The sequence below is a fragment of the Meriones unguiculatus genome, chromosome 8, assembly GCF_030254825.1.
Source record: "Meriones unguiculatus strain TT.TT164.6M chromosome 8, Bangor_MerUng_6.1, whole genome shotgun sequence".
NCBI lineage: Eukaryota > Metazoa > Chordata > Mammalia > Rodentia > Muridae > Meriones > Meriones unguiculatus.
The window spans coordinates 63,669,727-63,685,631 of record NC_083356.1 but is presented as its reverse complement, the minus strand read 5'-3'; the positions used below and the strand labels follow the sequence as shown (position 1 = coordinate 63,685,631).

General features: G+C 43.1%; 1 protein-coding gene across 2 annotated transcripts in view; it reads left to right on the top strand.

Moving 5' to 3' along the window:
- Nucleotides 1-15,905, top strand: part of Grhl2 (grainyhead like transcription factor 2) — a 123,104-nt gene that overhangs the window by 46,733 nt on the left and 60,466 nt on the right. For both annotated transcript variants that reach the window (XM_060389586.1, XM_060389585.1), the window contains exons 5-7: nucleotides 3,780-3,835; nucleotides 5,117-5,273; nucleotides 8,172-8,283. In XM_060389586.1, the coding sequence (XP_060245569.1) occupies nucleotides 3,780-3,835; nucleotides 5,117-5,273; nucleotides 8,172-8,283 (325 nt within the window). The remainder of the gene's footprint in view (nucleotides 1-3,779; nucleotides 3,836-5,116; nucleotides 5,274-8,171; nucleotides 8,284-15,905) is intronic.

Genomic DNA, 15,905 nt, shown 5'->3' with positions numbered 1-15,905 from the left:
AATGTGGGGATCAGCTGAGGTGGCTGCCTCTCTGTCATGGCAGCCTTGTTTGTGTTACACTGGAGGTCAGGAAGTCGTGAAGTCAGGAGAGCCGTGGCCTCTGTGCCATTGTGAACGTGGGGATCAGCTGAGGTAGCTGCCTCGTTCATGGCAGCCTTGTTTGTGTTACACTGGAAGCATCGTTGTTAGGAAGTCAGGAAGTGGCATGGGCTCTTGCCTTGGTTGTGATGGGCTGTCATGGAACAGGACTGCCCTGGCCCTGCCCATGCTAGGCAAGTGTGCTACCACTGAGCTACATCCTACCCTTGGATTTTTTTTTTTTTGAGTGTGATAAATGCTCTCCCCTACTAAGCTAAAACCAGTCATTAAAACGGTACCCACTCTGGTCTTGTTTTACTATAGCACCTATGACATGTGATTCAGCCACTGAGTGAGGAGAACCTTCAGCATAAGCGGGCAGATGCCTGAGTGAATGATAAAGCTGAACCATTGTGAATGGGGAGAGGCCTAGCATGGTTAGTTGTACCTGATTTCCCCACAAGTAAAAGAATTATTGTCCCCTGTGGTCTGTTTTTAGCAGGTGTCTTCTCTTTGCCTCTCATCTCAAGGACAAAATTAGAATGCTAATAGTCATTTTAAGTATGCCGGTGTAAGCTCTTGGGAGGCAGATGTGGGCAGGTCTCTAAGTTTGAGGCCAGCCTGGTCAACAAGGCAAGTTCCAGGACAGCTCAAAGCTGCACAAAGAAACCCTGTTTAAGAAACAAACACCCTTAACACAGAAAAAAAGATTTTTTTCATACAGTATGTTCTGATCACTGTTTCCCTGCCCACCTCTCCATCCAGTTCCATGACTTCCTTCACATTAGAGAAGAAAATGGCAAATAAAACAAGCAAACAGAGGTGAGAAGGAAAAACTAAAGAAAAAGCACATACACAAAAAGCACATACACACATAGATATATGCACATAGAGGTGGACAAGAAAATCCATAAACACACAAAATTGGAATCCATAATATATAACCAAAAGGCCAGTAAGGTTTAAAAATGTCCCTAAATGCCACTGGGTTTGTTTTGAGTTGGCTAGGTATGGTGCCTGCGCTTACAAGTAGTTTTTATAGCCAATATCATCCCCTTTTTACCAAGTCCAAATGAGTGTGAAATCTGTAAATGTTCTGCATGAAATTGTGGTAAAGGGTCTGCTGCCTTTTATCACGCTGTAAGTAGTACCGACATGTTCCCATGGAGAAGCAGGCCCTGAGAACTGTGATCAAAACTAATTAAGCATTTGGGCTCTACTTCTCAATCCTAAATCATTTAAGTTCATACAGCCTACCAAGTGGTCATCTAAATAAGTGTGATGTTTTCTAAATGGACTACCTACTCAGCATCTATCTATCTATCTATCTATCTATCTATCTATCTATCTATCTATCTATCCTTGAGATCTGTTTATCTGTGTAGCCTGGCTGTTGTGGAACCTGCTCTGTAGACCTGGCTGGCTTTGAACTCATAGAGAGAGAGAGATTTGCCTTCCTCTGCTTCCAGAGTGCTGGGATTAAGGGCATGAGCTACCACCACACAGCTTCTACTTAGTTTTTTAAAAAAATAGATTATAAACATAACAGAATTAAAGAAAAATTAACGTTGAAGAAAGATAATTCTGCACTTGACATCGGGGTTTTTTTTGTTTTTGTTTTTGGTTTTTTTTGCACATCCACATTGATGTCCTGGAGCAGGATTCTGTTTTGATCTGCATATACTGACAGAGTTTTTGAGTTTAAATTCTTACATTATCATCTGTTCTCACATCACCTGAGAGAGTGAGTAATAAACTCTTCACAAGTCCTATGTGTTCAGCCTACTGTCCCATCCTTAGGCTGCCAAGCTTGACGCCACAGAGAGAGTCATACAGCCCTGCTCAGTGACACTGACTCTCAGTGGTTGTTGAGACTGTTGAAGAGTCCTCGAAACATCTATTGTTTAAAATGTGTCTAGTTGACTGGGTAACTGAACATTTAAGGCTTTGTTAACTTAAGCTTATATAGCCCAGCTGGCTAGCGGCTGCTACGTTGGACTGTGAGACCTAGACTGCCAGTTTCCCCTTTTTGATTTGTCCGTGACTGTGTCCTTCTCTCTGTGTGTGCTCCATGTTTGTGCTGGTTGCCCTGCCTTGACTTGTGGTGACCCCTTATCTGTATTACTTTCTCTCAGCTCTGTCAACCCAGACCAAAGTCTACAGATGATGAACACTCCACAGATTTCTGTTTTTTCTTGATAATGCCCACTCTACGTCTTTCCTCTAGGGTGCATAAATGAATGCATGGTTCATCACGGACTCTGCACAGTTGTCTGTTGTATTTTAGTTTACCTTGTTGTTGCTTCTCATGTGAATTTATTTCTTTCAATCTTTTTTTTTTTTTTTTTGAGGCTAAGAAATAATATTTCTGTTTCTTCTGGTAAAGCCCTAGAAAATTCTTACTAAAGGGTTTGCAGACTGATTGCAAAAGAAACACAAACATTTGATTCTCTCTCATGATTACTCAATCAACCAGTATTTGCAGCGTGCAGAGGTTTATAGGGGTGGGTAAACACCGAGGAAAGATTGTCTTCTTGGCTCAGACAAATAAGACTGGATAAGATGGATTATAAATATGTCAACAGAAACTGCAGAATGAGAAGATGCTGAATTCTGAACATGGTAGGTGGGGTTGTGAAGAACATTTGAAAAGAGCTGTGAGACCCTTTCCTGAGGAAGGAAACTGTTGAAACACTGGACTAGGAATGGAAGTGAGAGTGAGGAGGAGGTTCCACAAATGTATAAGTCAAGGAACCATAGAGGAAGGACTAGGTATATATGTATGTGTGGACAACACACATGCATGCCCTTGCACAAATATTATATTTGCTTTATAGATCAAGAATTAGTGTGTATGTGCTTGTACGTGGGCGAGGGCCATGACGTGTGGAGGCAGAGGACAACATGTACATGTTAGTCTTGTAACATTTTTTAGGTTCTGGGTATCAAACTCAGGTCCTCAGGCAAGAGCCTTCACATGCTGCGCTATCTCAGCTCCCCCAGTATCAACATTTGAAACTGTCTAAAATGTAGACACACGCACGCACGCCGGGAACCCAGGCTGCTGTTTGTGTCACTCTGTCCTTAGAGCCTCCTCTCAAAATCTGAAAACGTCTGCCAGGACTGCTGCTTAGCGGATCCCGATACAGTCAAGCTATTTTACAGTCAATAGTAAAATATAATTTACTATTATTTGATATACATGTGAAATGTTCCTGCTCTAAGGACCATGCTTTCAGCATTTTGCTAGCTTGTTTAATGTAATCACACACTATGAATAGATATTTAGCAGAGAAAATACCTCAGAATTCTAAGTGTCAGGTACACTATTTAAAATCGATCCTTGATGGTCCTAGTCTAGAAACCAGGCTTCTAACCACTCTGTCAGACTTCTTTTTGCTGTGTCCTTTTGTGTTTGCAATTGGTCTTCCATTAATTTTGCATTTGTAACATTTGAAATAAAGTGTTAGAGATAACAAGAAATTGAAAAAAAAAATGGATTGTATGTTGGAAGACACAGCACATGCTACCTATAAATATCTTGGACAGATACCATTTTCCTTTCCCAGGAGATAGTAAATGATAAAACAGGGATGAGATATAATTACTACTTCTGCTATTACTTTACATTTGTTTTCATTTTGTAACGTTTGCATGCATTCTCAGCCCATTGTATTAATTCTACCATTCAAAAATTTCAGAAGTTTCGGAGTACTTCTGCTGGTGCTGAAGACTACATGTATGACCAGGCGGGGAGGTAGGTTACCTGGAGACGAATTTAACTGACAGACTCTAGACATTTTTATCTTATTGTTTTATGTATAAAGTGTTTTGCCTACATGTATGTCTGTGCACCACTTGTGTACCTGGTGCTCATAGAGGCCAGAAGATGGTATCGGAGCCCCTGGAGCTGAAGCTACAGATGGTTGTGAGCTGTCATGTAGGTGCTGGGAATTAAACCTGTGTCCTCTACAGAAGTGGCCAGTGCACTAACCACTGAACCATCTCTACAGCTCCAAACTTCAGATTTTTATCAAATAAGAGGAATTCTTTTAAACCTTAAATGATTTATTACTCTAATTTCAAAACTATTTAACATGGAAAGCAGAGTCCTTCTAATCCTGTAAGTGGGACATTTTGTGAGTCATCTTTCCTCCAAGCCTCCTGCAGACTGAGGGATGATGAAGCCAGTGGAGAGGGACTGGTGATTCAGAACGAACTGAGTTTCTTAATGACCCCTCTGGGGCGATTCCAACAGTAAAACCAAAACAAACATTTCTACAAAAACAAGTTGAATAAAAACAAAGAGATGCTTCATACCTATTATTAATTTTAAACAATCAATATAGTCTTCAGAATAGGAAAAAAAAAAATCAATGTTTTTGTTTTATATATTACATCTTAAAAAATACGAGAGGAACTGCCTGAGTACAGATCTCCAGCCTTTTTCTGGAATGAAAAAGTAAGTAGCAGATACTACTGTCCCCAAAGCAGCAGTGAGCCAGCTGTGAGCCATCACCCGCACGACCTGACTAGGAGTAGCTTCACCATGAATCCTTCTTCAGGTTTTCAAACAAGAAACAGGCCGGTTTTGTGGCACGTGCCTGTGATGCCATCCTTTCAGAAGTTTGAGGTAGAAGATCATAACCAAGTTCTGGGGCAATTGTGGCTAGATACAAAGAAAACTGGGCAAATCAGACTAAGAAAAGCACTGCTGTTTGGCCTTGCTCTTGGGACAAAAGTGGGACCTTCTGTCTAAAGCTGATCTCCCAGGGTTCTCTGGTGTGAGTTTGCCTAGCACGTCCTGGACTTTCTACCCATTTAAAATCATCGGGTTTATGGGCCACTCTTGAAAATGTATATTGTGCCAGCACTGACCTTTGGCTCTGACTCATTCCTTTGGTTATCTTCAGTATTTTGTCTGTAAAGCAGAGTAAATATTTGTTAACATTTGATAAAATACTGTCTATGTGAGATGCTCGGGAAGGCAGACATGTCCACACTAGTGCACTGACTGCTGTTTGTTTTCTCTTCACAGTGGCACCTTTCAGTACACCCTGGAAGCCACCAAATCTCTCCGTCAGAAGCAGGGGGAGGGCCCCATGACCTACCTCAACAAAGGACAGTTCTATGCCATAACACTCAGTGAGACTGGAGACAACAAATGCTTCCGACACCCTATCAGCAAAGTCAGGGTATGGGCCCCATTCCTCAAAATAAAAGTACAGGGTTATGGGGGGGGGTTGGAACTGCTCCTTCACATTCCTATGGAATGGCATGAAGAAAAATTCCATAATAAATAATTTAGAAAGTTTGGTGCAAGAGACTCTGTTGGCTCCTAGTTTATCATTTTAATCAGTAACCAATAAGCCCAGGGGAGAAACTTGGTCGAACATGCCTCTTTCACTGTATCCAAGGGATCCCGCTTGCCTCTTCATTCATGGCTTGTAGGCTATGTAGTTGTTTTCAGTTGATCTGTAAATCAGGATATTTGTGGGTGCAGTGTAGCTTTTATTCAGAGAGCATTTCCTATCAAGTCATGGACCATTTACAATCCTTACAAAGCCTTCTGCAGCCCCCAGTTGCCCAGGACTCGAAAGACGAGGTACGATCCCCACCAGCAGTAGCTTGGAAGGATTTCAGGTACAGGAGTATTAATCTTATTTGTAGGAAATGACCCTGGAGTTCTCACTGTCTGCTTTGGAAGAATGCCCACTACTGCTAACAGGGAGGGGACCCATAATCTGTCTCTACTTAAGAGCAAACTTAGAAGTTAGAAAAGGATTGATGGACTTTCCTGGTTTGTTGCAAAATATATTTTCCAGATCTCTTATAAACTGGTCCATGCCACTGTACTTGTGGTCCCCAGCCCACTATATTCTGTCCTACTGAACATTTCAGCTTGAGAAGTGGGGAACCATGGTTTGATAAAACATATTGCCCCACCACATATGGGCTAAGTTCCCATGATAGGTGAGCCCATTGGTGGTCAAAAGGTGCCCAGGATGCTGTCTGTTGTGAGGAACATTAACATTTTCCAAACTTGTGGTCAGAACCATGGCAGAGGACATACTGCATCAACAGGGACACTTTACATCAAGCCACACAGTGATCAGTGTCTTCCTGTGTTGGGGACTGTGCTAGGCACTGTACATCCAGTATCTTGAAATTAACCACAACTCTTTTTAATACAAGTGGCAGAGCATATTGTACTTTTATAATACTATACCTAAGACAACTTGGCTTGCTTGGTGAGGTGGCACACACCTTTAACCCCATCTCTCAGGGAGGCAGAGGCAGGCAGATTGCTCTGAGTTTGAGGCCAGCCTGTTCTACCAATGAGTTTAGGACAGCCAAGGCTACACAGAGAAACCCTGTGTACAAACAAACAGAAAACTTGGCTTTCAGAAGCTAATTAATGATGCTAATTAAGATGGGGGAGGGGAGACTCCTGGGGTAGGCTGCTGGTTCCCTGGCTAATGCTTCTCAGCACGAGGGTGTGCTGCATGAGTTGGGCTGGGCTGGGGTTCTCTAGTCCTAGTCTGTGTGAAGCTTTGAGTTTCATCCTCAGCGCCACCAAGAAAGCCAAGTGCAGCTAGAAGTGCAGCTTCTGTGCAGCTTCCTGAAGAGATAAACAGCAGAGAACTTTGTCCTTGGGGCCACAATCCAGAAATGGGTATCTGGGAAGAATATGTGGGATAATAACTTTTCTTTAAAAAAAAAAAAAAATCTTGGAAATCCAAGGTGATAGTTTAATCATACATGTCTGAGTTCCACACAGCCATTGCTCTGAAAAAGTGGCAGCGAATTAAGTACGTGAAAGCAGTTTGGACTTTCCTGGTAGTTCCACTTTGTTGGGATCACGGAATATTTCAGTGGACATTTACAACTGGTTGTGATGGTGCATGCCTTTAATACCAGCACTGGGGAGGCAGAGGCAGGCAGATATCTGAAAGTTTGAGGCTAGCCTGGTTGATAAAATGAGTTCCAGGACAGCCAGGGCAGTTTGACAGAGAAACTGTCTCGAAAAATCAAAACAACACACAGACACAGCAAAAAACTCCTGTTTAACACAGAAATTTTTATCCCCTTTTGTTCCATTTTGGCTGGAAATATGATCTAAACCAGGCATGGCGACTCAAAATCCTATCATTCTGGAGGAGGCCAAGACATGGTCATGGCTGTCTGCATTCTGTAAATGACAGTGAATAGATGTAAATTTAGTTTATTGTTGGCTGTTTGTAATTTAGAACTGAAGTGACGTTTGGATTCTTATTTCTGTGAAACAGAATTAGTTTTTCTAGCTCATGTAAAAAATAGTTACACTATTGAAGTGTACAACTGCCCTTGTGCTTTTGGGCTGAGTTATCTGAGGATTTAGATATGTTTATCAGTATGAGTTTGTCTCCTACCATTTCTGTATTTCCCTCGCACTTCTCTCATTACCTGCTCCACTGCAGCCAGAGGTGCTTCCCAAGGTGAGAGATGGCTGTCTGCTTCTTTACAAATGTCGCCAATTCTGTTTAAGACAGAAAACTTCAGATGTGTTTATTCCCAGTGCAAACCGAATGCTTTTAGATGTTTTAGCTAACCCCTCAAAAATAACAAGTGTGTTAATGGCTCCTTCCTGTGGTGTTTATGATGCCATGGCAGGAATGAATGTTTCTCTCTATGCTGTTTACAGGTTGTGTGTGTATGTGTGGGTGTGCGTGTGCATGTGCCTGCAAGGTGATAACTTTTCAGAAGTTGGTTCTTTCTTTCTACCCTTGGGTCTTGAAGCTCTGACTCAGGGTGTCAGCCTTGGCAATAATCACCTTAACTCACTGAGTCATCTCCTTGCCCCATTCTCTGGACTTTTTTTTTTTTTCCTTCTCCTTTGAGGCAGAGTTTCTCAGTATAGCCCTCGCTGCCCTGAAGACAAGGCTGGTCTCAAACTCAGAGGTCCTTTAGCCTTCGTCTCTTAAGGCAGGAGCCACCATCCCTGACTCTCTGGACTTTTCTTAAACAATAAAAGCTACCTACCATGGTAAAACTGGCAGAAATGGGACCTGGGTGAGGCAACAGAGGGTAATGGCCACTTTTCTCTCCTGCAGAGTGTGGTGATGGTGGTCTTCAGTGAAGACAAAAACCGAGATGAACAGCTGAAATACTGGAAGTACTGGCATTCCCGGCAGCACACTGCCAAGCAGAGGGTCCTTGACATCGGTGAGTTGCCTGCCTGCTAGGCTTTGGCAAATGAGGAGGCTGCCCCAGGGAGCCCAGGACAATGACAGCCTCAGCCTTGTGTAGCACTCTGCCTTGCCAGGCACTGAAGTGTTCAAGCTACCTGTGACAGTATGGTCAGCAGAAATCAGGCTGGAAATCAGTCAGGCTGAGCATTTTCCCTTTCATCAGAATCAACTTATTTAATACCTATAACGGGGCTGGAGGGATGGCTCAGCTCTAAAGAGCATTGGCTGCTTCCGGAATTCAATACCCAGTATCCACATGGTGGCTCAGAACCATCTGTAATTCCCCTTTGATTCCCTCTTCTGGTGTGCATGAAGACAGAGCACTCATACATAAAATAAATAAATAAATATAAAAACAAGCAAACAAACACTGATGCATTTGTAACAACCATCCAGTTTCTAAAACATTTCCCTCCTCTGTGTCTGAGCCACATAAGCAGTGAGCAGGTCAGATAAACTCTTGTCTCCCTCTACATGATAAAACTCAGGCCCAGGAGGCTTAAGGCCCCTCACAAAGATCTCATAATTCTATAGTGATCCCTATAGAATCTGCAGTTCTGTCCCAAGTCCTTTTCATTCCTAATGCAAGCAGAAGTAGGGGCTCAGGAAAATATCTATCTGAGAGACCTTGCCTGACAGTGAAGAAATGAGTTCATTATTTACATATTCCTAAGGGCAATGTCTGCTCTCTAAAGACCAAGGAGGCCTCCAGACAACACCATCATCAAGACAGAGAGCAGGCACCATGCCACATACTCAACTAGTTCCTTGCCAAAGCTGGAAAGGATAGAGTACTGGAAGGCAACCCAGATAGTACCCATGAGGCTGAGGAATCAAAGGGGAAGCACCCAGTAGAAACTGGGCCCACAAAAGAAGAAGTTTTCACTTGGGATGTGGAATCCCAGAGGAAATGCTGCCAGCCACAAACTCAGCGCCAATGGGATGGAGAAGTGCTCAGGCTTTCCTGCTTCTGAGCTCTCTGCCTGTGCTGCTCACTGGCTAGATCCAACTGGCCAGGGAGTGCAGGATCCTGAGAGAGAGTTTGTGGGGCCAGTTCTCTAGACACAGAGGAGAGTAGAAGAAACCTGGGATATATTTTAAGAGTTCTAGAGATCTCCCAGAAGTGAAGGCAGTAACACATGGGGTTAGCACCTTATTCACATAAAAATCCCCTTTTCATAATTCAGTCCTAACCCCTTCTTTGGATGAAGGCAGTTTATTATTTTTGGGTGTCACAAAGTTTAAAGCCAGTAAAAGGATGCTTGTTTTCATTTCTTATACAGTGGAATAAAGGCCCTTGTAGTCTTTCCATCATGGTACCCTTGACAGGTCTTGGACCATTGGTAGAGATTAGCTAGTGACTAGGTTAAGATTGGAGAGTCCCCAGAGAACATTTTGAAACTAAATTTTGGTATAGCCTATAGAATGGTTGAGATAGTCCCATTAAGGCTACTCCCATTCCTCATTTCCCTCACCCTCTCACATGGGGGGGTGGGAAGACACAGAGAAAGATAGCCAATGCTAATCTAATAAATGAGGAACCTGAGGTAGGGAGAAGTGCCTCCATACCAGGTGAGTTGTTCTGGAGATCAGCACAAGTGCCGGGATAAGAACTGTTCTCTAATCTGAGCGAGTGTTCTGAAAGCCCGAGACCAGCAAGGAGCTGGGAAAACTTGCCCTGACCTGTTCTGTTAACCGTCTGAGTACAGTAGAGAAGCAATTTCATTTTATTTGAAAAGTTAGTCTTATAATTATTGCCCAAGAAATGAGAGAAGCAATTAAATAGAAATATGGGCTCAGTTCAAATAAGGCAAATAATAAAGGTGTCTTGCTGGCATGCTTGTTGGTTCAACTCTGGCACTGTTACAGAGCTAAGTTTTCAGAGACTGGAGTAATTTCCCGCTTCTCTAGCCCTTCCACTAAATCTTTCTTTATTACCTCTCCCTTTCTCCCTCAGAGAGCCCCACATGCATGAGTGAAGGAAGAGCGTGTGTGTGTGTGAACGTGTGTATGTAGGCACATAAACACACACCTTGGTGCACATACATGCAGGCAGGCAGAACAGTCATACCCTTTTACACGCAAAATAAAACAAGTGCATCTTGCAACAAAACCAAAAAGAGAGTTCCCAAATTTCTACCAGTATGGTCCACCCGAGCCCTCCAAGCAGTGACCTGCAAGCTGGAATAAGAAACCAAGACTCTTAACTGAAGTTTGTTGTGTGTTTAAAAAAACGTGTATGAGTGGGCACGAGTGGGCCACAGCATCCATGTGGTACTTAGAGGGCAGCTTGTGCGGATCAGTTTGCTAGGACTGCTCTCACGTCCTCAGGCTTGGAAGCCAGTGCCTGCCTTTACTGGCCTGAGCTTCAGGTTTTTTGTTTGTTTGTTTTGTTTTTTGGGTTTTTGTTTGTTGGTTTGTTTTGATACAAGGTCTCACTGTGTAGCTCTGGCTGGCCTGGAACTTACTACGTGTTTTTCATACCAGCTTGAGGAAATGCATGCATACTTTCATTCAACTGACATTTATTGAGTACTTTCTGTGGGCCAGGCCATTTTTAGCCCTGGTGATTAAAATGTCATTAAGGCAGGATCTTATCCTTACATTGCTAGTACCTAGGTGCCAGAAGATGAACAACTGAAGTGTCAAAATGAGAGTTTCCCATGGCAGATATTTCTGAAGGGATATCAAGGCCACATGAGTAAAAAAGGAACTGAAGGTAAAATGGTCAAAAATTAAAAAAAAAATAACATAATATTGAAAAACTATTGTATATATCTGTTAAGAAAGATAGGGGGGACTCAAGCTCTCATGCATCTTAGTGAGAGAGAGGGTTGAGGGACCAATGTAGAGAGTAGAGAAGGCAGGAAATACAGTATAGATGTGGTTGTTGGAAGATTTGCTTCTTGAAGGAGATTCATGGTGATCTGAAAGTGACAGATATATGACCCACAAATGGAACTTGCATCTCTAGTTCTAAAAGGGCCCTTGAGTCTAGCTGTCATCATATAGCACACACTGAGGCCTAGTGGAGACTGTCTGAGCTGGAAAGGGTGCCCAGGGGTCCACAGAGCAGCAAGCCCCCAGTGTTAGAAGCTCATTGGTGCTTGCCACTGAAGAGCTGCTTGGCAACTCCAGAGCTTCATAGAGTGTGGGTGGTCTGTCGCTGAGCTGTGTCGAGCACTGGGGGTCCACCCTGGAGCTGTGTCGAGCACTGGGGGTCCACCCTGGAGCTGGGTCGAGCACTGGGGGTCCACCCTGGAGCTGGGTCGAGCACTGGGGGTCCACCCTGGAGCTGTGTCGAGCACTGGGGGTCCACCCTGGAGCTGGGTCGAGCACTGGGGGTCCACCCTGGAGCTGGGTCGAGCACTGAGGATGTTGTTCAGTTCCTTTGCCACCACCTTCCCTGGTATCTTTTCAAAGCAGCATCACGACTGGGGTTAGATGTTGGAAGAAACTAAGTTTGGAGTTTCATTTCTTCTGCTTTGATGTTGTCTTGTCTCCAGAATAATTTTTGTAGTTTTGTTGGAGAGATATGGGCAGCGGGTGAGTGTGTGCATGTGTGTGTGTGTACTGCGTGTGTCTGCACGTGTGTGTGCATGGATATGTACCTATGCACTTCCCCCCCTTTGAGGCAGGGTCTCTCTGTAGCCCTGGCTGTCCTGGACTCACTTTGTAGACCAGGCAGACTTTGAACTCACAGAGATCTGCCTACTGGGATTACAGGCTTATATATGCTTACCTTGTTTTAGCTAATCTATTACTGAACAAAGTGGATTTGCTGAGTCCAGGATACATCAGAGAGGGGTTATAGAAACTCTCCCTGCATATTACCATCTGTACATGTGGTCTTGTGAGATTTGCACGTCAGCCCTTCAGAACGCATGTGAAGGGAGGCAGTGGAGAAAGTGCAGAAATAGGAGTACTGTGGGACGCATGAGCACTCTCCTTAGTGAGTTGTAGTACTTGATTTTGAAGACATTGGATAAGCATTGTGGATGCCTGTCAGGGGTGTTAATGGGAGAATGAATTCTGGGCCAGCTTGTGGGGGAGGAGCACGGTGGGAAAGGGGCTGGCAGTCCTGAGGCCAGTGGTGGGTACTGAGATTTGGAGAAGGGAAGCAAAGCCATCATTTGGCTAGCTGACTGGCCTGGGGGTAGAGGAGGAGAGTAGTTGCTCTACTCCTAGGGGAGGTAGTGACAAGAGAAGCAGTGTGGCTAGGTCAAGACAGAGTGGATGTAGTTCAGAGTGGTGCTGAGTTCAGGCTGGTGTATGCACAGTAGGGCAACTATCTATACGGAGAGTGGGTAGCCAAGTTCTGGGGCTCATTTATAAAAGATAGCTACTAGCTTTACAAGTGTGATCCATGGAAAAATACTGGAAATGGATTACAAGTCTAAAAGTGAGCTGGCCTTAGGAAGTCTATTCAGTGAGTAACTGCAGCTGTGAGTGTATTATTTTCCTGTTACCTTTCAAGTAGGGAGACAAATGAGACACCATTCCATAGCTCCTGTTAGGACCACAGAAATGAAGCCACAGCTAGCTTGTAGCACTTTCACATGGAATTTCCCCTGGACGCTCTCATTGTGATATAGCCCAGATGGTCCAAAACAATGTACATCACAGAATTGTTTGCACGTTCCCAGTAAAGGAAGCAGGTTTTGATGTTCAAGGAAGCATCAGTACTTCTCAGTGTCAATGGACAGCATTTTATAGGTAACTGTCAAGCTAACATGTTCTTATCCAATCTCTGACTTTAATTTTGGTTTACAGTCATATTTCCTGTCTCAAGGTTTATTAGGTATAGTGTTAATAGTTATCTTGTAAATTATACATTTGATTTTCAGTTATTAGCATGTCATTATAGGATTTGTCAGTATATCTGTGTGTGTCCTAATACAAATTTCCTCCCTCTCTCTTTTCCTTCCTTCCTCCCCTATCTTTTTTTTTTTGTTTTGTTTTATCTTTTTGGTTTTTGAGACAAGGATTCTCTGTGTAGCCCTGGCTGTCCTGGAACTTCAATCTTTAGAGATCTTCCTGACTCTGCCTCCCAAGTGCTGGGATTAAAGGCATGTGCCACCACTGCCTACTCAAATTTATTTCTTAAAAGCCATTTTAAAATTGTGTCCTATTATAATAGTTCTCCATGTGAAGGAAGACATTTGTATGAAAACTCAGCTGCAATGACACAAAAACATTTATGCAAGTTTAATTTTGTTTGATGCTGTTTGAGGATCAGAAGAAGTCTTCTGGAAGGGACTCAAGCCCAGAGTCTCGATGGCCATTGGGGATTATTCAGCTTGGGGTTTCTGCAATAGACTCAAACAATTAAGAATTGTCTTTAAATTAATTCTTGCTTTTTTCCTTCTGAGTTTCTTAGAATGCTATGTTGATAACCTATGTTGTTTGCCTCCTTGCAATGTTTATAAGGAGTGTTGCGCTAGCTACTCTGAGAGATATGTAGAAAAGCAAGTAAAGGTAATGAGGTGTCCAAGTGGTCAGAAAAGGTGTACTCTGTGGCCCGAGGAGGACTTGTACATGAAAAGATCTATTAACTGGCTACTCCTTCATTCAGCTTAGCTCAGGGCTGTCCTAGTCTCAGAATGAGGAGACTTCATCTCTCTCACAGTCTAGAAAATTGTGGCTTCTCTCCTTAGCAATAAATTAAGTAAGTCCATTTTATGACTTTTTTTAGGTTGCTTCCATGCTTCTAAACGTACTTAAAAATTAAACTTGATTTTGAAGTAAAACAGAACCCTGAGACCCCCAGCTTTGAAAGCACACCGTGAGGGTAGATGAGAAGGGCTTTGAGCAGAGAACCAGCTGATTCCATCTTCCGTAGAAGCAGATATGAGAAGTGTGCAGCCGGCCACAGTCACAAGCCAGTTAAGACAGGCTCTGCCTCAGAGGGCCGTGCTGAAGCTGCTGTCACTGAAATGCCTTTTCCTCTTTAGGTTTGGTTGGGAAATATTTGTCAGAAAAGCATCATCACATGTGAAGGTTAGGTATTTAAAAATTATAAAGTGCAAATACTCTTTAAAGCTTGATATTTGTCCAGACCAAAAAAAAAACCTTTTGGTAATAATAGACCCACTGTGGGTTTCTGTTTATGGCAGGCATGTCTTAAGTTGAATCTCAGCAAGTCATTGTGTCTGGGTCAGCACCCTGAGGAGACCTATTTTTCATTTTCTCCCTGATATGAGTGGCTCTGGGCTCTCCCTCTCCCTCCATGAGAGTCAAGGTGAGGAGCAGCATGTATTACCAAGCATGTACATGAGTTTGGGACTCACTCCCAAGCTCCAGCCCTCCATCTTTCTCAAGCTATTATTGGGTTCTTTGTCCCTAGATTTTACCCTGGATCCACATCGAGTCATGTCTCAGTCCAGTATATTTAAATGCCTTCTATGAAAATTGCTCAGTGCTGTGTCTAAAGGGACATTTCACCTTTCCTGCCTTTCCCCATTTATTCCCAACTTCCTTGTTCTCCAGGGCTCTTCTTGCTTAGAGTGACATATGTTCCCTCCTCCACTTAAAACCTAGTCCCCAATCCCACTGGGCCAGTCTTCCTGAATTTCTCAGTAGAGTGGGCAGTCCCTCCTGGATGAGGCTTGTATCAGGCTTTATCATGTTGCTGTATTTACTTGGCTGTCAGTTTCATTCTGACCATCGACCTGATGCCCAGTTATTTGAATGAATAGGCAATTTCTTTTCAACCTTTAAGTACCCAGCAACTGGTATAGAATATTGTACATAATGGGTGTTCAAACAATGTTGAACAGTTGAACTAGTATTGAGGGCACCCTTGAGTATCTAGGACAGTTTTGGTAAGCACAAATGCTCTTGTCCAATTAACAAGGAAGGGTGCTTGGGGTTGGACTCATCTCTTTAGTATGGATTTATTGTGGTGTCATTTTTCTGTCGAGAGAGAAAAGAGAGAGAAAGAAACAAAAAGAGACAGAGACAGACAGGGAGACAGAACAAGGGCAAGCCAGAGGTCCACCATGGCTGTTAGTGCTCAGGTGCTGACCACTTTGCTTTTTTGAGATAGCATTGTTCATTGGCTTGGCTGGTTGACGGGGTTCTGGGGAATTGAATTTGGGTCCTCATGTTGGTGTGAGGCAAGCATTTGACCGAGTGATCTGTCTTCTAGCCCAGTGATGTGATTTCTTGTATTAGCTACTCTTTAATTGCATACCAGGTTTTGTTTGTTTTTATAAAATTAAGGTAACTAAGATTTAATTAGTTAGTGTAGAAACATAATGCATACTAATAAACCAGGAAAAACTCTCTTTTTAAACTTAGCTAGAAAGTATTAGTTTTATTGGATCAAACAAATGGGAAGTTGTTTAAAAGCAAACAAAAACAAAGAGGCTACATTTGGGAATTCAAATCTAGCTGGACTTTCTAGCCTTTTGCCATCTTCTTTTCTGCTCTTAGGAGCCTTGTTTTTCCTGGTCCAGATCATTATTGCTTAATGGGCCTTTTCTGGTAAACAGCTTTTCTTTTCCAGGGAATAATGGAGCTTAAGTGGCTAAGTAAGCAGAAGGAATGTTCTAGGAAGGACTGAAGTGTAGTAGATTCTTGAAGAAATGCCCC